The 26549-nt window shown below is 41.7% G+C and overlaps 2 protein-coding genes across 4 annotated transcripts in view; one reads left to right on the plus strand and one right to left on the minus strand.

Annotated features, from left to right (window-relative positions):
* Positions 1-5774, minus strand: part of AFG3L2 (AFG3 like matrix AAA peptidase subunit 2) — a 43664-nt gene extending 37890 nt beyond the window's left edge. For 2 of the 3 annotated variants that reach the window (XM_073331636.2, XM_073331635.2), the window contains exon 1: positions 5592-5773. In XM_073331636.2, the coding sequence (XP_073187737.1) occupies positions 5592-5711 (120 nt within the window). In that variant the 5' untranslated portion in view covers positions 5712-5773. Of the gene's footprint in view, positions 1-5591 lie in introns of all 3 variants that reach the window. The other variant, XM_073331637.2, reaches the window with a different exon arrangement.
* Positions 5775-5950: 176 nt separating this feature from the next.
* Positions 5951-21593, plus strand: PRELID3A (PRELI domain containing 3A). Its single transcript, XM_073331639.2, has 6 exons — positions 5951-6143; positions 11586-11754; positions 12149-12238; positions 13191-13261; positions 13359-13461; positions 19989-21593. Exons 1-6 carry the CDS (start codon positions 6112-6114, stop codon positions 20106-20108), a joined length of 585 nt encoding a protein of 194 aa, XP_073187740.1. The 5' UTR covers positions 5951-6111; the 3' UTR covers positions 20109-21593.
* Positions 21594-26549: the final 4956 nt, after the last annotated feature.

Genomic DNA, 26549 nt, shown 5'->3' on the forward strand with positions numbered 1-26549 from the left:
CGGTGGGGAGAGGTACTCTTCCCCAGCCCCAGGCTGCTGCGGCAAGACAAGGCTTGGGGGTGTCCTCTCTCCCACCACAGCCCTGGGGCAGCCTGCACTCCAAACCCCTCATCCCGGGCCCCACCCCAGAGCCCTCACCCTCTGCACCCCAACCTTCTGCCCCAGCTCTGAGCTCCCTCCCACACTCTGAAACCCTCGGCACCACCTCCGCCAAACATCACCTCCATATTGGTACATATAACAAAACTCATTCCGCACATGGATATAAAAAAAATAGAGGGAACACTGCCCTGCCACTACTTCCCTCTACCTCAAAGGGACATTCAACCCTTTCATGCTCCTGGAGGGAACTGCTAAAAGTGAACTACCCTGACACTGGGTGACTCAACAGAAATAACTGCATCAGGTCTAGCATCTGACATCACTGTGAACCAGAACAAGGGCTTTGCATATCTATGCAAGGTCCTATTATCTTCACTCTGTTGCACTTGTGAAGGAAAACTCAATGTTATTAAAGTTTAGCAATTATGTTATGCTCAAAATATTCTGGTTGCAAAATAGACTCTCTATCCAAAGGGTGAATCTAATATCAAAGATGGAAAAAAGAAATTGATATGCTGCTTCACAGAATTCCATCACGCCACCATAAATTGCATTTATAATATTGTCCTTTGAAAGCTGTTGCCAATCTTGGGATTTTTTTTTTAAAAGGTTTTAATTAAAGACTTTTGAACAAAGTTTGATCCATTCCAACTTTTTGGATTAGGGCATTCATTCATATGAATTCCCCCATCTCCTTGTTATTCACTTCTGATATAGAGACTAGCAGGTAAAGAATTCTCAGTCTGTTGATGTCCTCCCTTCCATCTTTATTTTCTATTGTCATACTTAGGGCCCAATGAAATCTGTTTTATTATTGCGGATTTTCAAATTTAGTTTTTTTCCATTAAAAAAATTAATTCCATATCCTCTGGCCCTGAGGCTGCCATGAGGAGATGTCTTTACTGTTTTGTATAGCGCTGGATTTTTTTTTAAGCGCTGGATTCCATATTATTGTTTTGATTCCGTCCATGTTCTGGTTAATACAGATTTCATAAAAAACAGTGAGGAGTCCTTGTGGCACTTTAGAGACTAACAAATTTATTTGGGCATAGGCTTTCATGGGCTATAACCCACTTCCTCAGATGCATGGAGTGAAAAATACAGTAGGCAAATATAAATATACAGCACATGAGAAGACGGGAGCTGCCTTAACAAGTGGCGGTGTGAGGCGAGGAGGGTGATGTCAATGCTAATGAGGCCAATTCAATCAGGGTGGATGTGGCCCATTCCCAACCGTTGACAAGAAGGTATGAGTATCAACAGAGGGAAAATTACTTTTTGTAGTGACCTAGCCACCCCCAGTCTTTATTCAGGCCTAATTTGATGGTGTCGAGTTTGCAAATTAATTCCAGTTCCTCGCTGAAGTCTCTTTTTGAAGTTTTTTTGTTGAAGAACAGCCACTTTTAAGTCTATTATTGAGTGTCCAGGGAGACTGTCCAGTGCTCTCCTACTGGTTTTTGAATGTTACAATTCTTGATGTCTAATTTATGTCCATTTATTCTTTTGCATAGAGACAATAATCTACATGCATCTCAAGGACAAGGAAGTGATAAAAGAAGCAGCAGTGAAACTCAGAAGAAAACTATGTCTGACAATTTTGGCTCACCTTCTCTTCTATGTTACCTCTCTTCCTGCAACACCAAAAATTAATGAAGGTCTGTTGGGGAGACTATTTATTTTATTCATGATCCAAATTCAGAGTAACTGAACAAAAGGCAAGAATACTCAGCAACTTTTGCTCCATCTAATCACGGAAAACAATTGTGTTCATACAGTTTAAGATTGTTTATGGGTAAACCAGGTTATAACCAGCATAAATAGGGGTTAAACTGTGTTATGACTTGGTTGATCAGGAATATGCCATAGCATGGGGACAGACCGGAGCAGAAGAGCTAGTACACTGCTGTATTTATCTCTGCAGACTACAAAATGTGTTGCTAAAATGTCTCTAACAGTGCCTCAGGTAAGACACACATAAGAAAGAGTTACAAAATATATTTTATAAAGAAGGAAGTAAAAGTCACCTACATTGAATCACTAGACAGTCTTGATTGTACCCATGTTTATACTGACTATAGACCTGTGCCAAAGTTAATTAATTTTAAAAATGAATTCAGTTCCCTTCTCCCCCACCTGAGTACTTTCAACAATTATTAGAATTCCTATGTGAACTTATCTGCATAATCTAAAAGCCCAGGCTACTCTATCAAGGAATATTACAGTCAAGATGTTACACATTCAAGCTAATAACTACGGTATAATAAATGTCATGGAAATCCAGTTTTAGCACATGTTGCTATTTTTAGGGAAACTATTCTTAGGTTAGCTGGAAATGGGAATGCCAGAGTGACCTAAAATGATATGATACTTTCAGGTGTTTCAAAGGGGGAAAGAAGAAAGAGCAAATGAAGCATACTTTGCCTTCATGCTGTCTAAACATTTAGGCCATTTCATGAACCATACAGGGGAACCCTGCCCAGCCTATCAATCTGGGGGATAAAACAGTTGCCATGACAAAGGAATTTGAAATAAATAAATAAAAACACGCAAGTAAATATTCTTTATTGCTCCAAGGAACCTTCATCTTAGGGAAAGATAATGATACCTAATGAGCATTTTTTAACAATATTGCTAAAACACTCACAGATATAAAATAGTCCACAATGGAGAGGTGAAGAGAGCATACAGGTCAGTAAGTTATACCTGACTTACATTAAGGCTGTGATGCAACTCTACTCACTATTTAACAGTGTCAGACAAATACAAGACCTGTAGCACTGAATAAATGTTGCCTCATGCTCTCTCTCCTTCAGAATCTTGTGCTGCAAAACAAAATGGCAGCATTGCTGGGTATTTAAAAAGACACCCACCAGAACTTTTCACCATACAAAAAAGAAAAGATGAAAGGTCACTAAATCCTCAATTCTAATCCACAGAAAGTTACCAAGAACACAAAAGAAGCACAGAAAATCACCATTTTCAATTACATCAACAGAAAATGAATCTTTTCCCAAAAATCAAGAGGTTATCAATAAATAAAAAGAACACTAGTACTAGTTATTTATTGCATAGAAAAAACTTCAAAAATGTTTTTAAAATGTCCGAAACTGGTGGTTCCCAACCAGGAGAACGTGCACCCCTGGGACTATGTAAAAAGCACAACTGAAGTCAGCACAAACTAAAATTTCATACGACTTGTTTATACTGCTCTATATGCTATACACTAAAATTGAAGTATAATATTTATATTCCAATTGATTTATTTTATAATTATATGGTAGAAATTAGAAAGCAAGCAATTTTTCAGTCAGAGTGTTCTGTGAAACTTTGGTATTTTTATGTCTGATTTTGTAAGCAAGTAGTTTTTAAGTGAAGTGAAACTTGGGGGTATGCAAGACAAATCAGACTCCGGAAAGGGGTACAGTAGTCCGGAAAGGTTAAGAGCCACTGTTTTAAACTGAACAATGTAAATTGGACCCAGCTGACATCCTTATAATTATCTGACAACCATCAGCTACTGCATAAGAGTGTTTTGAAAAAAAGTAGAAGCTTTCTAATAAAGACTAATCCTTTGAAAATACAGTACTGTATAACTAACTTACATAAAGGCAGGCACAGCAGACCAGAGTAGCTTACATAAAGGTAGGCACAGCCCATTGTTACATATGGTTATCTCCACAGTTTACTTCAGTTTCTTGTAAATTATGCTTTCCACTGAAGATACTCTAATTAAGATATTACATTTCTAATGTTCATCATCATGTATATTCTACCTCCTTAATATAATTCTTAAAAGGAAAACACACAATTTTGAGTAAGAATATACCCATTAATAATAGTAAGCGTTCAACTTTCTTAATGATCAGTGGCATTGCCTACAACAAACCATTAAGAAAGCTGTCCTGATAAAGTTAAGGCCTCACTAAAGTCTGCACAAAGAAACTAAGAATTAAAACAAACTATGCCAAGAGATGGAAGTATAGACTAAGGCTTTCAGACCTCATGCTGAAGTATCCCAAGCATTTCATAAGTATTCATGTATCTTTGCAGCAACAGTGTGAACTATTCCCCCATCACAAATAGGAAACTGGGGAAGAGACATTAAGTGACTTGCCAAAGGTCACGTAGGACAGTGGTTCTCAACCAGGAGTACACATACCCTGGGGGTACATCAACTGATCTAGATATTTGCTTAGTTTTACAATAGGCTACATAAAAAGCACTACTGAAGTCAGTACAAACTAAAATTTCACAGACAAGGACTTGCTTACACTGCTCTATATGCTATACATGGAAATGTAAGTACAATATTTATATTCCAATTGATTTATTTTATAATTATATGGTAAAAATGAGAAAGTCAGCAGTTTTTCAGTTACAGGGTGCTGTGACACTTTTGTATTTTTATATCTTAGTTTGTAAGTGAGGTGAAACTTGGGAGTATGCAAGATAAATTAGGTTTCAGAATAGCAGCTGTGTTAGTCTGTATTCGCAAAAAGAAAAGGAGTACTTGTGGCACATTAGAGATGCTCAAATAAACTGGTGAGTCTCTAAGGTGCCACAAGTACTCCTTTTCTTTTTTGCAAGATAAATTAGACTCCTGAAAGGGGTACAGTAGTCTGGAAAGGTTGAGAGCCAGTCTGTGGAAGAGTCAGGAAGTAAATGGAGTCCCTGTCCAGTGCCATGTCACAAGATCATCCTCCCTCTCTATCCAATGCGATTACGAATAAGGGTGACTGCTCAGATAGCTTTTGTGCTCCACACACCTGTGCTGTAGGAGCTGGACAGAGGCCACACCATCTCCCCGAGAGCCGAACAGCCAACGGCTGACAGTGATTTTTGTGTCTTTGCCCAGATTCAAATCTGCAACCTAAAGCTTGCACCTGTGAGCTTCCAATTCCCGTCACTTCCCTTTAAAGTGACCACAGGAGATATATATATATATATTTTTAAAGAAGACCTTGGCTTACGGGTGAGCTGTGAACAGCTCGCAGGGATCCAGAATCCTCTGAGCGGAGCGGAGCGTCCAGCGTCCTCCTGGCCCTGCTCTCCCCCCCGCCATGGCCCCCCACCTTGCGTTAACACTGATGCCCTGGAGACCGGCCTCCAGCTCCCGCTTGGCAGAGACACGCCGAAGGGCCGGGGCACCCCGATCCCCGGCTCCTTAAGGACAACACCCAACGGCAAGACCCCGGGGAGGGCGCGACGCAGCCGTGGTCTGCATCGTTTCTGCCCGGGGGCGCCAGGGCCTGCGCGGCGGGCACCGAGGAATCTCAGGCGCCCTGGCCGGGGGAAAGAAGCCCCCTGCGGAGCCAGGAGCCGGGCCCGGGTTAAACGCTGGCCCTGGGGAGCGCGCCCGGGCACGCTGGTCACCGGGACCGCCAGGGCGGGTCACCCCAGCTCCACTCTCAGGCCTGGGAGCGATCGTCCCCGCCCCCCCCGACAGCGGCCCCCCAGCTCCCCCACCCCGGCACCGCGGTGTCACTCACCTGCGCCAGCCCCGGCCCCGAGGGGCCCCGGCTCGAGAGCAGCTGCTGCAGCGTCAGGACCCCGGACAGGCCCCGGCGCCGGCAGCAGCCGCGCGACAGCAGCAGGCAGCGGTGCGCCATGGCCAAACGGCCGCTCCGAGGCTCGGCTCGCCCGCCACAAACTCCACCCCCACCGCGGCGTGCGAGCTCATCACGTCACGTCGGGAGCGGACGGGGAGGGAGGGAGGGAGGGGGGGTCACGTGGCTGCAGGGGACTGCGGGCGATGGAATGACGTATTTAAAGGTGGGGCGGGGTGTGTTTGGTTTTTTTTTTTTGTTTTTTTTTCCTGGTGTCCCGCGCGCGCCCCTCCCGCTCGTGAGGCAGTTGGGAGCGCGTGAGTCATGAGCCCGCCCGGCACAGTCTGTTCCGCCCCGAGCGCGTCACGGCCCCTCCCCCGCTGAGCCGGCTCTTTCTTTGCCCGGAGCCCGGCGAAGAGCGAGCGCGAGGTCGCCGCTGGAGCTCGGGCGCCGCAGCGGAGCCATGAAGATCTGGAGCTCGGAGCACGTGTTCGGGTAAGCGGGCGGCAGCAGGCGCCGGGCCCCAGGCTTGAAGGCGGGGCGGTGATTCCTGCCGGCCGGTAGCGCGCTGGCCCTGCGCCCCCGGGCTGTGACTCCGCCCTTACCGAGCCAGACGCCGGTGTGAGCCGGGGCTCCCTGCCGCGGGCCCCCGCCGGCCACTGGGCTGAACGCCCCCCGGCGCGGTGATACTCCAGCCCTCACCCCGCGCCCTTCCCCCGCGGGCCGGGAAACGTCATTTATCCCTAGCCCAGAGTGAGTTGAGGAAACTGAGGCCCCGAGTAGGGTTGTGACTCGCCCGAGGTCACCCCGCAGCTCGATGGCCGCGCCAGGTGACAGCTGTGTCTCCGCGGCACCACGCCGACCTCCGGAGAAAAAGTGCCAAGTGCGACCTATGACCTGCAGTTATTGCAGTGGCCTTAACTTCGCTTATCAGCCTGGGCTGCCACTGGGTGTCTCTCCTCATTGTGTGGGTTGCGGGAAGTGTCATCGATTCCGCAGTCGTCGTCCCCCCCCCCTTTTTTTTTCCTCTGAGAAACTAGCTGATCATGAGGTCTTTTTGTAGTTAAAGTTAAGATTGTGCGCAGCTCTCACTGAGTGAGGCCTGCATTTTGCTGTTCAAAGGGGGTGCACTTGGCAGTGCAGTATGGAGATCTGTGCAAAATGTTGCATACCAACGTGAGAGAGGTGACTGAGGGCTTCTCTAATGGGGAAGTTTTATCGGTAATACTGATGTGACCCCTTCTGGACATTATTAATCCTGTAAAAGAGTGGCTTTTTTTCACCTTAGTTTAAATCACTTCTCAACCACCAAAGAAGCTCTTATAATGGAATGAGTAAAAAGAAAAGGAGGACTTGTGGCACCTTAGAGACTAACCAATTTATTAGAGTATAAGCTTTCGTGAGCTACAGCTCACTTCATCGGATGCAATAGAATGAGTGTCCACTGGGGAGTTCTGCTGGTATAACTATATTGGTTTAAATTCACCCCCCAAATTATGCTGAAACTTTCCCATATAGGCAAGGGCTGAAAGCAGTGTGAAAGGTTTCCACATCTGTCTTCTGTTTGCCAAGGTATGCAGGAAATAGGACTCCAAAAGGGCAGAGTTATGAAACTGACAAAACTATTACATTATTTGGCCTTAAGGCATAAGTATTCATAAATGACCTTTCATAATATTAGAGCAAACACAGATGTAGCTGATTCTCCTAAAGCGTATAAACAGATTAAAACTGAGTTATTGTATGTTTCTTTCTTCTCTCCCCTGCCCCCCCCCCTTTTTTAAAGCGGTAATGTGTTTTAAAAAATCCTTGAAATATCTTCAATGAACTGCTAACATTCAAAGTTAATAACTTACTTTGTCATTTATTTCATGTTGTTCTTCATATAAGTGAAGCATTTAACTGCAAAAAAGGTTATGTATGATATTTGAAAACTGCTTGTGTCATACAGTTCTCGTTTTGTATAATTGGTAGCAAAGTTATAGAATGGGAATACTTGTGTCAAAGTCTAGCCACATCATACTGGGAAACATCTGTAGATAACAGGCTAGAAACTTTAGTGATGATGGCTTAGGCATTTCAAAACAACGGCTTCCTTTTCGCATTTGTTTATATATATGTTGTGGCGCAGATTGGTAGGTATAAACTTGTGGGGTTTTTTGTTTCAGTTTTGTTTTTAAAGTCTGAAGTCATAGCCTCACTGTATAGACATATGATATAGTCCCTGCTTCCTAGGACTCTACAGTTAGACTGGATAAACCTAGGAGATACGGGGCAAGGAGGGAGAGGGAAGGAGGAGAGTAAGTTCAGAATGTGACTCTGAAGTCACAGATGAAGCTTGTAGTTGTTCGTGGTGTTGTTTTTCACCACCCAGTTCTTCCAAGCTGATGGAAGTGGGTTTTGAGGAGGGACTTGAAAAATGTCCCATTATTGCAAACTTCAGTCTTGCTTTACCAGTGTTAGCAAATTTGGGAGCCTTAATGTAGGTGTACCATCTGTGTTTAAAGCGCCATGTCATCTAGCCTGGCACAGACCCTCTGTCAATTAGACATGCTATGTCTATACTGCAGTAAAATACCCATGGTTGGCCTTTGTCAACTGACTCTAGCTTCAGTTGCAGAGCTATAAAATTGCAGTGTAGGCATTTGGGCTGGAGCCTGGGTGCTGGGACCCTATGAGGGGGGCGGAGTCTGCACTGCAATTTTATAGCCCATGACCCACAGTCAGCTGATGTGGGCCAACTGTGGGTACTTTATTGCAGTGTAGAGAGAGTGTTTAAAATGTCACTGAAAGCCCCCCTATGCTAGGGCTCTCGCAGTTGCTAACGTAGGTGAAGCTAGAATGATGTTAGCAGCAATCTAAAATCTTTGCAAAAGTTTCTTAGTATAGGGGTTTGCACTGGTTTAACTACATTTACTTAAATAACTTCAGATAAGCTGGTGTACATTTGGTATGTGGACAAAGATCTACTCTCAAAGTTTTGACAGCTGAAGTTATGATGTGTAAACCAAAACTTTGAGTGTAAAATGAAAGGTGGGTGCTAATAAAGCTTTCTCTTGTGTGGCACAACTTCGGTTTTGAGCAACTGCAGAGCTTGACTTGAAAATCAGTTATCTGTGGGACATAATACTTTCTTGATGCTATGTGAAAATTAGATTGCAGAATGTGAGGCCTGCAAAACTGTATGCTGCAATGTGTGTGTGTGTAGTTAGATCAGGGATTCATAAAATGGCCTTTAGCTCCTTGTAAGTCTTCAAGGTCATCTTGTCTTTGTTAATCACCTTTATGCTTAGTTTTATGTTCATGTTACATTGCATAATTCCTGAAGATAATATGAAGACCAGTTCATGCATATCTTTTAGTAGAGAGCAGGGTCAAGGAATAGAGGAAGGGACAATTTTTTTTTAATTTTTATTTTTTAATTTAAAGCAAATATTTCCCCATTTGACGTTGAAGGACCATTTTGTTTTTCCTGTTCATGCTGGAGATGTTTGCGAAACTCCATTTTATTGTGTGTGTGTGTGTATAGTTAGAGGAATGTCTTGTAGATGCCTTCCTACATAGGGGAGTTAAGCTGTAGTCGAATTAAAAACTAGAACACTTTTCCATTATTTATCTAATATAGCTCCTATAACAAAGTGTGTGTGTGTGTCAAAATGACTCGATATCTTACTCTTTATGAAACCTCACCTATTTAAACAATAAAAAAGATAAAATACTGTTTAGTCAGAAGTTGGAATGAAACAAACATCAAATCAAATTCTGGCATTGAGGGGAGTGACTTCAAAAGTTAGAGCCTCTGAGAACCTTGTTACTGACCTTGGAAAGCTGGGCCTTAGGAGCTGACTTTCAAGACTTCAGAACATGACATAAGGCTGTTTGCCTCGGAGGTCCTGACTGTGCTAAACAAAAACAGTACTCAGTTGTATAAAATTTACTGTTGCAATGCTTATTCTTGTAAGGGTTTTAACACCTCCACATAGCAACACCTTTTGCATGGTGCCTGCACTTGTCTTTTATTCCCTAAATTTTTTTTCCACTGCAGAGCCACAGTTGCTAACAGCGGTGGAGCCTAACGAGTGTTAGTAATATGGAAAACTTGAGTGCAGAAAATGCCTGAGAGAAACTACTGTAGATTGTAAAAAGAAAAGGAGTACTTGTGGCACCTTAGAGACTAACCAATTTATTTGAGCATGAGCTTTTGTGAGCTACAGCTCACTTCATCGGATGCATACCGTAGATTGTGTTGGTTTAGCTGGACTTGAGCTTGCTCTGTGAAGTAACAGCTGATTTACAAAATGAGAGAATCCTACTGCAGACAGTAGCAGGTCTGTGGGTAGCAGACCTCCACTGTATTTGGCTTTCAGTGGTTGGTCTACTAGTTTAGATGAAGCAAAACTGTTAAAGAAATCTTGATAAAGATCTGGTGGAATATGGTGTTTAGTTCAGAGGCTGCTGAGGGTGTAGGGGGAATGTGTTCCTGACACTCTCACTTTGCTAATCTAGTACGGGGCGGCCTTTATATGTGAATAGCAAGAGCTGAAGGTAAGGTGAGTACCAGTCTCCATAACCCTAGAACATTGAAAGAAATTTTCAAGGAGGCCAGCTTTAGTTTGGAGAACATGACCTCATAAATCAGTTTGCCGGTTTAGTCCTGGGATATTAGAGAGACAAGGTGGGTGAATTAATACCTTTTACTGGGTGAAAGAGACAAGCTGTTGAGCTTACACGGTCTCTTTTTCCCAGACCTGAAGAAGATCTCTATGTAAGCTTGAAAGCTTGTCTCTTTCACCAATAGAAGTTGGCTCAATAAAAGACAGGTTTCAGTGTAGCAGCTGTGTTAGTCTGTATCTGCAAAAAAAAAAAAAAAAAAAAAGTACTAGTGGCACCTTAGAGACTAACCAGTTTATTTGAGCATAAACTTTCGTGAGCTACAGCTCACTTCATCGGGTGCAATGCATCCAATGAAGTGAGCTGTAGTTCACAAAAGCTTATGCTCAAATAGAGAGTGCCTCATCCACCTTGTCTCTTCTACTCTTAGGTAAAGCTTATATTAACACCATATTGCTAGAACAAACATCATTTATCAAGCACATATTATCTATAACTCAGCCCGTTCCAGCTTCACCCTTTTTAATAGTTCTCAAGTTAGACAATCAACAATCATTTTGGAACAGGTTGATCATGTATAATATGTATGCAATACGAAGTACGCTTACACAAACTATCAGGTATTCTTTCAACACTGTCAGTATTGTTTAAGAACAGCAGAATTTCCATACTGGATCAAACCCATCACCATCTAGTGCAGTCTTGTCTCTCTTGTATCTGACTGTGGCTAGTACCAGATACTTCAGAGAAGGTGCCAAAGCCACACAGTAAGTGCATGTAGGATGATCTGCCCCATGTACTAGGTTTCCTATAATCCCAAATAGTTAGAGATTGGTTTAAATCCTGAAGCATGAGGCTTAACATTGCTTCCAAAATTTGTTAGCATTACCTAGATATTTATTATTCCTTTTTGCTTCAGTGTCCTTTGGTGGTGAGATCTACTGTTTGTTTACATGTTGCATGGAAAAGTATTTCCTATTAATCTGAATTTGCCATCTTTTAACTTCAGTAAATGTCACCTTGTTCTTGTTAGACCAGGAGCTTCTGTTTTTCCTGTCTATCTTCACTATAACGTCCTCATTTTATGTACCTTTGTTTCCTTTCCAGGTAAACAATCTGTCTCTCTAATCTTTCCATGTAAAAATTCTTCCATGCCCCTAATTATTTTAATAGACCTTCTGAGCCCCCCTCTAATTCAGCAATATTTGTTTTTGATGTGAGGTGACCAGTACTTCACCCAATACCCCAGATAAGTCTGCACCACTCATTTGATCTTAGATGAATATTGTTAATGAAATGTATAAATACTGCCTTTTTTTCCCCTAGACACCCATGGGATACAGTTATCAAAGCTGCTATGAGAAAATACCCCAATCCCATGAATCCATGTGTGGTAGGAGTAGATGTGATAGACAGAAGCCTTGATAACCAGGGAAGGTTACATAGTCATCGACTTCTCAGCACAGAGTGGGGACTACCAAGTATTGTAAAAGCGGTATGTTTTTATAAGTTGAATGAGTAACTGACAATGTAATGCATCTAAACACTTCATCCTCTGGGATCTCAACTCTGAATTGATAGGAAACACCTTTTCCAGAAATCGTAGGGAAAATGTAATAATATAGCAGCACATCTCTTGCCGTGAATGCATTGCAGTTTTTCCTGAAATGTTAATCAAATTTCAATTGTGGTATCTTCCAGGCAGGGACTATGTCCCTTTGTGTGATTGCCTAGCATTCAGCATGTTGAGATCTTGATCCTGATCAGGGGGTTCATGTACAACCCCCTTCATCTACAACATAAATATGTAAAAGTAGTAATTTGGAACACCTTTTGTAATTTGCTCTGATGTCATGTTGAATATTTAAATAGAATGTTTTGTTTTCTAGATTTTGGGAACAAGTAGGACTTTGACATACGTTAAAGAACATTCAGTGGTAGATCCAGTAAAAAAGAAAATGGAACTCTGCTCCACCAATGTAAGTGACTAAGTGAGATCAGGAAGCTTTTGGTAATGGCTGTAGGAGAATAGAACAACCGCCTACTTATTTGCAATACAAAAGAAAGCTTTGCTTTTAGAAATGCACAAGCTTGCGCTCACTGCTGTCAGACAAAGCCCCAACATTTTCAATGTGAACTGGATGGTTTGAAGCTTTTCTGGGTTGCCAGTTTTCTAAATAACATTTCCCTTTTCAGTTGCTGTTGGCTGCTTCTTTGTATGAGTAAGCAACTTTAAATATGTAGGCAATATAAAATATTTGTGTGGGTGTAACTTTGACGTCAGGTGAAACCATCTTCTGAGAAAGCAGAAATGACAAACTCATGTATTAGAGAATAAAATATGCTGGCCAAAGAAATTTTCACTAAACAGCAGCAGAAATAAATTTAGAACTATATTGCAAATCTTTAATCTTGTTGAAATATGCAAACTGTTATGTTGTATTCTAATGTCCTTCAAGCTTATCAAGTTTTAAATGGAAGATCTCAGTAAGAGTCTTGTCTTTGTACAGTAAATGTAGGCTTAGGGACTTGCCTAAATACATGTTTTGTGTGTGATTGGTAAGACTGCTTATTTTCCTCAAGAGCCTGGATTAAAAAGCTTGCCATTGCAAACATACTGAAGTTCAGACTTGGTTTAACATTCACAAATGTTATTGAAAAGCTACCTGAATCGTGTTGGACAACATGGAATATAGAGAGACCTAGTGAAAGGCAAAGGTTACCTGGCTGTAACTGGATTTGCAATAGGAGAAGACAAACCACCTCTCTATTATTATTGACAATTATAATTGTGCTGTTACAAAGTACAGTAACTGGCCTGTTTTCTGCTGTTGAGGATAATGAAGCACCAGTTGGTGCTACTGAATTGTTGATAGAGGAAACCGCAAAGAGGAGAAAACACTGAGGATTTGTGTGTGTTTTGTTTTTAAGATTACTCTCACAAATTTGGTGTCAGTAGATGAGAGATTGATCTACACACCTCATCCTGAAAACCCAGAAAAGTAAGTTGAGTCGGGGGGTCTGTCTGCTTCTTTCTGAGAGAGGGTATATTGCTCCTTTTTTGTACCAATAAGCTTTATTTTATGTCTTTCATTGCAGGACTGTGCTAACTCAAGAAGCAATTATTACTGTAAAAGGCGTTAGCCTGAGTAGTTATTTGGAAAGTTTAATGGCCAACACAATATCCTCCAATGCTAGAAAGGTATGCTTTTGTGGCAGTAATTCTTGGGCACTTGTACTGCTGAATACCATGCTTAAGGCTCAGATCTGCAGTATTGGACTCTAAGTGTGTATAACTTTTATTTTTAACCATTAAATTTGTGTTCCTGTAAATGTCACCAGAAGCAAGAAATGCAATACTTGTTAATTAGTTTTTAAATGCATGCTAACCTGTCTGTAATGTTCCTATTGTTAGAGACTGTTACCCAAGCAGCTCTTAAACTTGTGTACTCCCTGTTGTAAGTAAATTCCTCAATTTGTGTTAATCTGCAAGGCATAGAAAAAGAGCTTTGTTCATCCCAAAGTACTGCTCACACTCCAGATAGGGCTTTGGGAGTGGTTATTTGCTACTGTTGAGGGCACTCTGTCTTGCTCTCACATTACTAGAAATCAATAGAGGATCACACCGGTACCTCTCCACTAGTACCAGCTGGAGGAAGAGCATGAATGTGGTGTGGCAGAGCATAGGTCAGGTGTAGGGATGGGAAGGACAAACAGTGCAGGAGGGAGCAGTGAGGCAGATGTGAGAGTGTGTGGGATGTGGTGCAAAATAGAAGTGGGAGTTGGCCTGGTTGGGTCGTGGCACTTCAGGTTGAGTCATACTTCCCGATGCCATCCCAGGTAGTATGTGCCTTGGCCAGCCCCTTTCCCCTGGAAGTAGGATATCACTAGACCGTGATGCTGCTTCCATCACTTGATGTCAAGCATTAGATTGATGATTCAGCCCTTCTTGGTCAGAAGGATATCTGGGGGGAGGAGGGGGGAGGAGGAGGAAATCTGAATGTTCGCTACTTCCCTGAGGCAATAGTAAAGGTGTGAGGGGATAGACTGGCAGAAATAAAGTGTGCTAAGGTTGGGGGTTAAGTGGATGAACTGCAGGGTTTGGGGAGAGGGAGAAAAAGTGGCTAGTTGAATTTTGAGGGTACAGATTGTATTTTTGTTCGGTGGCCATAAACATCTCTCCACTTAAACTTTTTACAATTCTCTCCAATTCCACTTAGAGTAATGGGGTACATACTGTGATCTCACCATCCTCTGACACTCGCAAGGGCAGTTAAATCTTTGGTTAACCTACATGTCAGACATTTTCTAAGTGGACTGTTTAGAAAGCCAAATTAAAAAAGGGCTTCTTCCATATAACACTTAAACATCTTTGTAGTCAAGTGTCAAACGGTGGAACAGTACCTTCTTGTCCTTTCTAAGGCTGCTAGGTCCATTCAGAGATGCTTAACTTGGCAGGAATTTGTGTGTGCTGTTTCCAGCCCTTTCATTACTAACAAGGAGCTCTACTTTGAAGGAGGTGGTGACCGCAGAAGCACAAGACTGAGTTTCTGTGCTTTCAGAAGTCTGCTTAGAGATGGCAAAAGCTTTGCTGGAAAGTGTTTTCTGCTGTATCTTGAAATGCTGATGTAAATGTTGAATTTTGCTTTGAGGGTTTGAGATTGCAGGCCAGATACCTGAATACTACAATGATGAAAGATGAATTTTGTGCCATGTATTAATCTTTTCTGTGTTACTCCAGGGGTGGGATGCTATTGAGTGGATAATTCAAAATTCTGAAAGCGCTCTAAGCTAGCAGTCTCTCTCTACATCTGCAGTTTGTACTAACTAGTGGTAACTTCGGCATTCGCTATCTCGGTACAGCATTTCAGCTTTCTAGCAAATGTGTGCATGGACTGTTGTGATGTGATGTTTTTTATATATATGTACATTAGCTTGCATGTATTGTAATCACAGTTACATACAAGAATGGGAAACTTGTTCTCATAATACTAGAATCATGTATGTCTTTTTTTTTTTTTTATTGTGACCTAGAATGGGTCAAGTAGCCCAAATCCACTACATCAGTGAAGGGCAGACCTTAGTTATTTCTACATGTACTGCAGTACTTTTGTACCATACTATTGCCTCTTATACATGTAAATGATAGATTACTGCAGGTACCTAAGCATGTGAAAATGTCACTCTTTAATAGGGGCCCACTCCAGCTTGGTCAATTAAATTTGACTAGATAAGAACAGTTATCTAAAGAAATTAACCAAAAAATGTTTGGTTAATGGAATCAGCCTTATTATAAAAATGGATCAGAATTGCACTTAATGTGTTTAGGGTTGGTTTTCTCAAAACGGGTGCCTAACAAGAATAGTTTTCAGCACAGAGTTATCGCTACTTGCTTTGTCTTCCGTGACAGGAATTGATCTGGTCTCCTCCTTTTTCTTAGACTTTTAAGAGGTAGATGGGTGATTGGGAAGGTGGGGGTTTAAAATTCTGTTGGTGGTTTAAAATTTAGGTTAAAGCTGAACATACTTTACTCTCATGAATTCATAGAACCATAGAATATCAGGGTTGGAAGGGACCTCAGGAGGTCATCTAGTCAAACCCCCTGCTCAAAGCAGAACCAATCCCCAAGTTTTGCTCCAGATCCCTAAATGGCCCCCTCAAGGATTGAACTCACAATCCTGGGTTTAGCAGGCCAATGCTCAAACCACTGAGCTGTATTGTTGCAGTAAGAATCTCATTTAGCATCTTAAATTGGTTTCCTGCCTTGCTGCTGTTACAAATGACCTTCTTTAAGCAACATGACTATTTATTTAAAATTTAACTTTCAGATGTATTTCCATTTGTTCATGGTAGGAAATGCGGCTTTCTTTCATATTCAGACTTCAAGGCTGAAAGGAGTGGTTACAGTTTTCATAGTTTAATGCTGGACAGTAAATAGTTCTCTTCACCTTTCCTTCCATTAGCTAGCCTAGCTCGACTCTGTCATTCCTGTACTGAAACCACAAACTTCCAATGATAAAATCCTAAAATCTTTTTTCATAACTCTTCTCCTTGATTCCTTTATTTTGGGGGGGAGGGTGTGTGTGCCTTATAAAATTAGCAGATGCTGGCTATGTGCTTTCAAGTTTACTTTTCATTCCACTAAATTCTTGAGTTGGACAAACCATTAAGCTTTGTCTTCTCCAAAAAACTTCAACTGGAGTAGTCAGTCTGCTATCAATTATCCAAGATATAATAAATCTTTATACCCAGTATTTGACCTAATATTGAAAGCACAATGTAGTGCTAACGTATGTAATGAGCATGCTTGGTTATGAATGTGCTTGCCTATATAATGTAGGACTTAAATAAAATACATATATATTTATATGTGTGTGTATATATATGTAAAAATATACACTCCAATCCTCTGTCAGATTCTGTTTTCCTTTCACTGAGTAGAACTGCCCAGGTCCTTAATTTTAAAAGAAATTGTAGAGGTGAAGCTTTATTAACTTAGATTCCACTGGAGAATTGTTCTGAAATTTACCATGTCAGCATAGTGCACTGATGCTTAAGTTTTATAGGGTTTTAAGCAGTTTTTCCAGAGCTGCGAGAAAATACCTCAGATTGTATTTGTTTTGGAAAACCAACAAACCTACTTGAATGATTTACTGGTTATAATCCTTGGAAGGCATTTTGTGGATCTGAGTCCCACCCAAAAGATGCTGGCTAACTTTTTGGCTAATAAAAGTCTACTGTCTATATGATCAGACTTAAACATTCTTAGTGTTTTAAATGTGTTACTTGTTTCCTTTCAGTGTTTTGTGTATTAGTGACCCTGTAACTAAAAGGAAAGTAACTTGAAAAATAGCTTTTCAGTCTGAAAAGCTTGTACCTGGGGTTATTTCTATGCCTAACATTGGGGGAAAGAGTTGTGGTTTGTTTTGTTTGTTTTTTTCCCCCTCTAATCTCTGTGAATATGACAGTTCAGTCAGTTACACTATTTTGTAATGCATTTATTTCCTGTTGCATGTAGCAGCCTGCACTGCTCTGTTGTAGCTCGCATGCATGCTTCCCTATACTCTGTGAGAAAGTTTGCCAGCAATAGTACCAGCAAAACAAACTGAAGTGGTAACTGTGTGCATAGAGGGGAAACAGGCTGGGGGGGAGGAGAATGAGGAGTTTGGTGTGGCCCTTGGGCCTACTAAGTATCAGCAGGGAAGCTGGGAAAAAAAGACTACTTTGAAGAAGAATAAGGGTTGCTCTGACTAAAATAAATTCAGTTTTAATTAGCCAAACCAAAAATATGCAAGTTGGTGTCCCTTTAACATGTTGGTGGCACTCATTATAAATGCTAACTTCCAATCCACTAACTTTTTGTAAGAACTGAAATTTCTCATGCTTGGTCTTGGCACATGCATGAGAATTTTTGATTCTGAGTTTGTTTTTAATACTTTAAAATCTTTTCAGGATGGGGACTGTTTACTAGTGTGTGGGCAATTCCTAGCAAATAGTGACTGCTAACTGTAACATAAACATTGATAACTCAATATAGCATTTGGATAACAAAGGGCTTTATTTCTAAATTTGGCATGTTCTTCCTGGTGATTGAAGATGCCGCCTCCTATTTCACAATCCATTTTCTTTCAATGAGGCTAAATGGAAATAGCATTTTAAACTTGTGCAGTCTTTTATTTTTCTTAACTTGAAAAAGACTGACTGGTTATTTGAATGTGCATCCACTCTAGTTCCCACTGGTTAGGGAAGAGGAGACCGTGGGATAGGGACTCTCTTACAAAAAATATATATATATATTATATATATACACTGTAACAAGTATACATATAGTGCTCTCTTAGGGGGTAACACCCTCTTTCTTCCTGCATTAGTAATATCCCCCAGCTATTGAACTTGTTCGCATGCATTGCAGTTTGTAAAGCTAATGACCTAATGACTCAATCACATAGCATACATTCTGGTGCTTCTTGCTGAGCTGCCTGTGTCACAAGAGTTTAGTTCTTACTGAAATATTGTTCTGAGGAATCCTGTCATCTGATATCTGCTCATTTGGGTGCCATCCTGTATTCTGCACTGTCTAACCAGACCTAGTAGTATCTCTTCCTAGAATGCATTTTAGAATGAACTGAGTACTTTTAATCCAGCTGTTTCATTCATTAGGATGTATGTGTGGGTGGTAAAGTGAAGAGTTAATGGATAAGAATAGTAAGAACAGGACAGTATGTCCAGTGAAAAACACTGAGTCTCTAGAGGATGCCTTTTGTGGTAGTAATGATGTAAGAGGTTAAGGTGAGCTTGATTTTTACTTCTCTCCAAAAAGACTTGAAAAGCTTCTGACGCTTGCTTGAAGACTAAGCCTGATATGCCAGGTGGGAAAGTACCTATGCCACCATGCCCTCATGCATACTGAATTTCCATCCACGTATCTTAAATCCCCTGGAAAAAATTACTTCTTCTGTCCTCTTAAATAATAACACCTCCCTTGGTCTGTTCTATCACCCAAATAAATTAAATTCCACCTCCCCAATCAGTTCTACCCCAGTCCTCAACTTCACAGGGTGCTGCTGCCCTCACCCTCTTGCTCTTAAGGAAATGCCTGGGTCCCTGCACCTACCAAATATTCCCCCTGGGCACTCTAATTGCATCAACCTTTCCTGTTAAAGTAGTAGTGTTTTAGAGGTTTTGTGGCCTTCCTTTCCCTCCCCGCCAGACAGAGGCCAGTGTCTCCCTGGTCTCACTCAGCCTATGTACATGGGCAAAACTTCTACTCACCCTGAGTAAATGGAATTTAAAAGCCCTACACTCCAGTACTTTTGATTAAGGAAATAAAAGTTGTACCGAACTCTAGGCTAGAAATTTCTCATTTTAAAGCTAATCTTCAGTAAGGGTGTGACTAGAGTCCAGCAAGTTAAGCATGTCAAATAAGTCTCTGACATGAATTCACAAAACTGGGCAGTGCACATTCTATGTGGCCAATTAAAATAAAGGAGCTGAACACTTATATTTAAGTTTTTAATTGCTCTTAGTTACAGCACTTTGTTTTCTCTGAGGCCTTCTTAAAATATCCTAAGAGTAGGAGGGAACAGGGCAGGGTGACAGAAAATGTAGTTGCTGTTTTAAAAAAACATAGCTCAGTATATGCTGAAAAGTGACTCATCCATGAACTTAGAACTCCATGATACCCTTCCTACAGTCACTTTCTGACCAAATTTTGTTCTGACAAGTAGAATGTCTGTCTTGTTGTTTTTGTTTGTTTTCCTTAACTAACTACTGAGTTAACCTGAAAGTCCAGCTTGGTTCTTCCTGGCTCTCACCTTCAGTAATCAAAAATTCTCCAAATGTAAATTTCTTAAAAATTCTGATTTATCAGCTGGACTAGAATCTATCTTAATCTCAGTATATGTGTTGGCTTTACTATGCTAACAGAAAAAGCAAATGGTAAAAATATCCTTATTGTTAAAGTAACCAATAATTTTACATAGACCCTCTTTTCCCATAACCTCACTTCGGTGTGGCACAAACTTTTTGCACATAAGATGAAGATTGTGCAAACACTCCATTTAATGAAGCTTCAGTAAAAACTTGAAACCTCAACATAAAACCCCAAATAATGAAAAACTGGTTTCCTTTAGAGCAGTTCTGAAGTCTGACACAGGAAAGATATTGAAGTTTTAATTTTAAGTGGCCTTTTATCCATTTTGATACTAAATTCATGTCTTTTTCTGACAGGGTCGAGATGCCCTGGAATGGGTGATCGGCAAACTAAATACAGAGTTTGAGGAATTAACATCATCAACACGGGTGAGCATGAAATCTGGAATGGCAGCGGCATCTGCAGCAGAGAACTGAGGCCACATAACACCAAGGAACTGTGACAGAACAACTTTATCCCATGAACTTTATTTCCTTAGATCTCTTTTCTATGGCTAACACCAGACTTTTATATGTTCATAGGAATGTCCGAACCCGAGAAAAATGTTTTTCTAGCTCTTTCTAGGCTCCATATCAACTATTTGACCAGTGAAGACTAACATGAGCTCTTATGCTTTCCTTTATTTTCATTTAAATAACCCCATGTGCTGTAGCCAATTGAAACAAAACCTTTCTGGCAATTCTTAAAAATGCCAAAATGTGCCTTTTTATAAAGGCGGTAACTAGTAGGTTTCTTCTACCTTCTACCATCTGTTTTTTGTGCTCACTTTAAAAAAAAAAAAAAGTGTGTACATATATTTATTAAGAATTTCTTTAAAGCGAGCAGCTGCTGTATTTTATGAAGGGCAGATGGGTATAAAAGCACTGAATCTAGTGTTAGTCTTCGCTGCCGAAGTGAAATAACGAAAAGTGACACACTGTAAAGTGATGGAGCTATTTACTCAGGTTATCTGAAAAGCTAGTTCTTGCATGATGGTACTGCCTCTTGCATTGTTAAATGCAGTGTCTGAATGTGATACACAGGTGATTTATGTCTTGGATGTTTGGATACAAACTTCTGACAGATGCAGTGAGAATTTAGATGTGAATATAGATTTTTAGTTAGACTTTGTGAGGATAGAAGATTTTATTTTTGTAATATTTATTCACTGGTTCTAGTCTTTTTCTCCCCCTCTTCTGGAAGAGCAGCTGATACCTCCATGGAAAACTATTGACTTCTAAATGCAACTTTTTATAAGGTGATTTGAATGAAGAGTATCTTTGTTGCTTCAGATTGTAACACTTAACTACTGTTTCTTGTGCCACAAACAAAGATATCATGAAGACTCGGCAGAAACTCAGATCCACTTTGCGGAGTAAAGTTTAGGAGTACTAAAAAAAAAAAAAAACAGATGAGAAGCAGAATTGGCTTTCTCTAGAAATTTTTTTTTCCCCTCCAGAGCTTTCCATGTTTTTGTGTTCGTCTTTAATTGACATTTTTAACAATATTTTTGTCAGGTTGGCATGAGTAATCATTTTTAGGCTCATTTAAATGTTTCTGGTTGTAGTCCTTCATTGTCCGTCGGGGAAAACAAGATTGCAAAATCCAGTAACACCTATACAGTAGAATATTTGCAGAAAAACACAAGTTGGATTGCTTTCCAAAAGGTATGAAATCTTTGGCATTCTGTGGCATGGATACAGAAATGAGTGTTTGAAAGCTGCATAAGTTTCAGATGCAGCCTTCAACTGAAGGTAAATTTTTGATTTGTTGAAGAATTGGAATTTTTTTTGTGTGTGCGCATGCAAAGGCTGAAGAAACGGTCTGTTGCAAAGACTTGATTCCTTGTGCAAACAGAACAAATGGTTTAGAAAACTACCTTTGAGTAAAAAATTAAAATTTTTTATGGTAAAAATAAATAATTGTTCCATAACTTGCTTTGATTGGAGTGCTTTAAAATACAATGCTAGTTTGGTGGAAAACCCACCAAACACATGCACTATGTATTTTGGTAATTGCATTGTCCTCTTTTAAACTAAGAGGTAGGTCTGAAACTATCAACGTATGCTTTCCTACCAAGAAAATATTTCTGTTTTAAAAAAAAAATTTTTTTGGTTGGATAAGAATTAATCTTAGCTTTTCAGAACCCAGGAAATATTTACCTTTTTGTCTTCATGTTGACCTCGGATGTTCCCTGTATGAAACAGACACTACTCCCAGGCCTTAGTTCTGAAGAGGTTGTCTTTCTCCAAAGGACAAGGACAACCTGCATAATACTGACATTTTAGCTGAAGTGAGTTCGCTGTCTAAGTGTTACATGATGTCCTTTCCTGGGGCGGGGGGATGCAGACAGGTCTAGTTGCAAAAAACGTTGTCAGCTCCTACCTTGCCATTTCATCCTGGCACATATGAGTGAGACACAACGGCCACAGCTGTGCAAATGAGATAAAACAGATGTGACTGACTTGGGGAAAGTTGTAGTAGTACAACATTCCAACACATGACTGTTTTGTTAAGTGGGAAGTGTTAAATGCGCAGGTGTCTATGCTGCAGTAAAACACCCATGGCTGAAGCAGGCTTACAGAGCTATAAAATTGTACCATAGACATTCACCCCTCACATCCTGGAGTCCAGGCTCCAGTCTGAGCCCAGACATCTCTAGTACAGTTTTATAGCTCTGCGAGCCCGATTCAGCTTACGTGGGCCAGCTGGTGGGTGTTTCGTGTTGCAGTGTAAACAATGCCTCCAGACCTGTCAGACTCTCTTAGCCCCTTGCAGTTTGCTGATCACCCTTGTATTGTGCCTAATGCTGCTGCTAAGTTAAGCCTGAATTATTGCTTAGGGTAGTCTTAAAATCAATTTGCAGATATTAAAACACAGCTATCACTACCCCTGCAGCATTTGCCATTTGGCACCTTCCAGTCTTGCATATGACTGCTTCTGTCCCATCCTTCCTCTCCTTATTAGCTCTTGTAGGACAGCCAGCGGTGCTGCCCCTTCCAGTCTGCTTCAGACACACACTTTTTGGGCTACTCCACACTGCTTTATCTTGGCCCAAACCAATTACAAATGCAGTCAGGTCGGGGGGGGTTCTCCTCACTATGCTGGGTGCCTCTCCCAGAAATAAGTTTCTATAGAGCCATGTTTGGTCACTCTCAAGCCATATGTGTTTTGGGGGAGGGGGAGGTGTTCTCCCCATTGTAGCTCCTGAGCTGCTTCCTCCGAGCTCCCTTGTGGCCCACCGTTCTCCATGGCTGCCTCAAGTAGCTTCTGGCCCTGTCTCCTGGCCCCAGAAGTTTCTCTCTTCCTCCCAACCCCTGCAACTGTTCTCCTTGGTCACTAGTTGCTCTGCACTTTTGCTGACCCCCTCTTTTGGCCTGGAAGGCCGTGACTTGGGTTGTAGCTATACTGGGGGAGGGAAGTTAATTCTAGCTGCTTCTTGGCTGTGCTCCCAAGAGAGCTGCTTAAGAGCTTCTGGGATGTTTGCCCACCTAATGCCCTGTTGGCCCATGTCACTGCCTCCATCCTTGTTCTGCCTCCCGCTTAGTCTGAGAATCATTTGGGGTCGGGAGGGCCCTCTGCTTTAAATCTCCTGAAAAGAACATGCAAGTTGCATCCACTCTTAATTTGCTAGACATAGCCTCTTGCACTGTGGTCTAATACCACCCACCATGCATATGTGTGCACCCTTGGGACCACCGAGTGATTGATGGATCACACTGCATTTTGTTCTTATCTGCATTACTAGATGTTCATCAGGTCCAGTGTTACTCGGGATCTATCTTGACCTCCACGGGGAAGCTCATTCTCTTTCATGCCAGTTGTCTGACTTTAGGGTTTCTATTTTCCTGTGGCTTGTCCAAGCTGTTTTCTGTTTTGCCAGGATCCTCTCTTCTTGTGAACAGCACTGCTCCAGTTATAGGTATGGTCCTTTGTGCAGTTTGTCCTTTCATCCTGTTCCTCCTCCTGTCATTGTGGTAGTTCTGTGGAGCCATTGTGCAGACGGACCCTCAGCTGGGGACTGCATTTTCACAAGTCACAGCTGCATATTCCCAGTCTTGCACAAGTGTCCCACTTGAACCTGTGGCACTCACGTGAGCACCCCCTTCCTGCCCCGCATCCATCCACACAAAGTTCTATAATATCTTCAAACTCTTTGCCTGAAACAGACTCTGGTTAGTCTTCTATGTAAAATCTCTGATGGATCAGATTTTATTCCAGTCTTGCATTAATCAAAGTGCCCTGTAACTCTGGGCCCTTTTAATGTGGTCGTTCTCTCCTGTATAGGACACGTCTAAGTCTACTTTCTCAAATGTTGAGGTGGAAAACCTTACATTGCTACTGTGGGCTCGGGCACTGCAGACAGTGTCCAACAGAAAGGAGGAAAAAGCTTACACCGTAGGGAAGAGTTCAATCAAAACTAGAACCTAACCTGTCCAGCTCCTTTTGGCTCTGGGAGGTGATGCCAAAAACGTAAGTGTTGAGTGAAAGAAAATCACTTGGCTCACTAAAGGGCAGGAGGTGCAGGGTTAGGTAGGAATCCTACACTATAGCACCATGAGGGTCGAAAGAAGGGATGGAAAGGAATTGAGGGGTTTGGTTGTTTACAGCCCAGCCTTACCTCAGTTAGTGATATTGTCAATGCAGCTCTTACCCACATGCACATCCCTAAACAAGTAAGAGTTGAAGCAGACTTCTAAGGCTGTCTCTGCGTCCCACCTCACAGTTCCCTTTGGTTCAGAGTCTAAGGGTTTCTCTCCTTAAAGCATCCATGCTGGTGTTAGCTGAGACCATTTTGGAGCTGTCAGTTGTGTCTAATAGTGAATGTCCTGTTCTCCCTTGTAGCTGTGTGTCTATCTTGCACTTCCCTATGCCCCTTTTAAGATTCCTCACCAGTGCTGCGACTGCAGTTCCGTAGTCTTCTATGCGGGGGCAGGGCTTGCAGGGGTGCTAGGGCTAGAGGTACTAGATAGGAAAGCTCACCCGGCCCGGGAAGTGCCAAGGCTTACTGTAAACAAAGCCCGAGCCTACTGAAAATAGCTGAGGTAACTAGAAGAAATCCAGCTACAGCATTTCTGCCTCCTGAGAATTACAGATGACTGGGATCAGTTTTGTTGTGTAATTTATAAAATAGAGTACGTTAAACCCTGATCATCTTCATACTTTAACCAAGACCTTTCCATTAAATTAAATGCATTTAATCTTCCTTATACTTCAAACAACATTTAACTCTTATTATGGTGAAGGCAAGGATAATGGATACAGGGTAACTCTTCCTCATCTCCTACTCTTCCCATTGTCCTCTCAGTTCAGACTGTAAACTCCTCAAACTATGATTCTCTGCCCTATCTGTAATGTAAGGGGCCATGCACATCTATGGTGCTAAGTAATTACACAATCTACTAAAATAACTGTGTATTGTCGTCTTTGTAGTAAAAATAGGCAAGCATTTGCTGCTTATGGATTCTCTCTCCCCACCCCCCCATTTTTCACCTAGTCTAGCCCAGGGAGCAGGAAAGGGTGGTGGTGATGCAAGCAACTAGCTGAAACTATGATCTGCCCTGAGCATTTCCTTAAAGAGGATGCACAGATACGCTCATGTCTTGTTGTAGTTCAACAGGTGTAAACTGAAGGAGGAAGATGAGTAATTCTTCCCTGATGAATAGTTAAAGTTGAGCTTATTATGGGTTAATGGTGCCAGTGACATGGGTGGGAGGAACCATGTGTTTGACTTGAGGCTGGAAGTAGAGTGGGGAACCCTTAACTGTAGCTCAGGTTTCTTAGTAAATAATCCCACTTTTTTGTATATAATTTAGTTTAAGCCTTAATTTGGAATGTAAATTATCTGTGTCTATCTCCGAGCCTTGTCATAGTTTTTGTGCAGAGTGGAGGTGGAGTCTTGGATGGGAGAAGTCAGGGGACAAGGAGTGGGGGAGAGATGGATGGGTCTGGGGGTCCCAGAGGGCCTGCCAGGGGTGTGGATAGGGGTCAGGGCAGGCCCAGGACAGAGAGCAGAGGGGGTTGGTTAGGGGGAGGGGGCGCCAGGAGGGGACAGTTAGGGGACAAGGAGCAGGGGGGATTGGAGGGGTCAGGCTGTTTGGGGAGTAACAGCCTCCCCTATGCAGCTCTTCATACTGTTTTGCAACCTGAGGTGGCCTCAGGCCAAAAAGTTTGCCCACCCCTGAGTTAGAGCCTATAATAGCAACCAGTATTTAGGGCACTAAGGCGAAGAACAAAAAACAATAATCACTATTTCAGCTCAGGTTACACAAAAGCCCATTATTAACTATTTAAATACTAAAGGTATGTTTTAACCATTCATTATGTCAAGAAAGCTGGAACTGGAGAATGCACCTTTTAAGAGCTTTTTACTAGTAATGCATAAACAAACTGCATTTCAGTATCACAGCCTGAAAACAAGCAGAAAAACTCCTAGTGCCTTTCTTGCATATAAATAATTGCCCTCATCTCTTGGAAGCCATACAAAAGTACATGCACCATGACAGCTTGGAGGAAGAAGGGATTTGAAAAATTAACACTTTTGGTTTGTGTTTTATCCTTAAAGACTGAGTTGAAATACTCTCCAAGGTGAAACTTACTGGTGGGACTCCTACTGCATGCAATTTATGGTGCTTAGGCTGTAAGCTCAGTGCAGGTGTCCTTTGTATGTAGTGCAAGGTTTAGCAAATTAATAGGCACCCCTGTAAGTTAATGCTAACTTCCATAGGCCTGGAAAGAATGAAATGGCTGCATACTGTGCTGGCAAATGTAGGCCCATTACAGATGAAATACTGACAGATAAATAGGACTAAAAAGTTCACAAACCTTCAGGTTAAGTTACTTCTGAGGGTGCCTATTCCACTGCTACCCTGCAAGTC

This window comes from Lepidochelys kempii, chromosome 2 (genome assembly GCF_965140285.1).
Source record: "Lepidochelys kempii isolate rLepKem1 chromosome 2, rLepKem1.hap1, whole genome shotgun sequence".
NCBI classification, from domain to species: Eukaryota; Metazoa; Chordata; order Testudines; family Cheloniidae; genus Lepidochelys; species Lepidochelys kempii.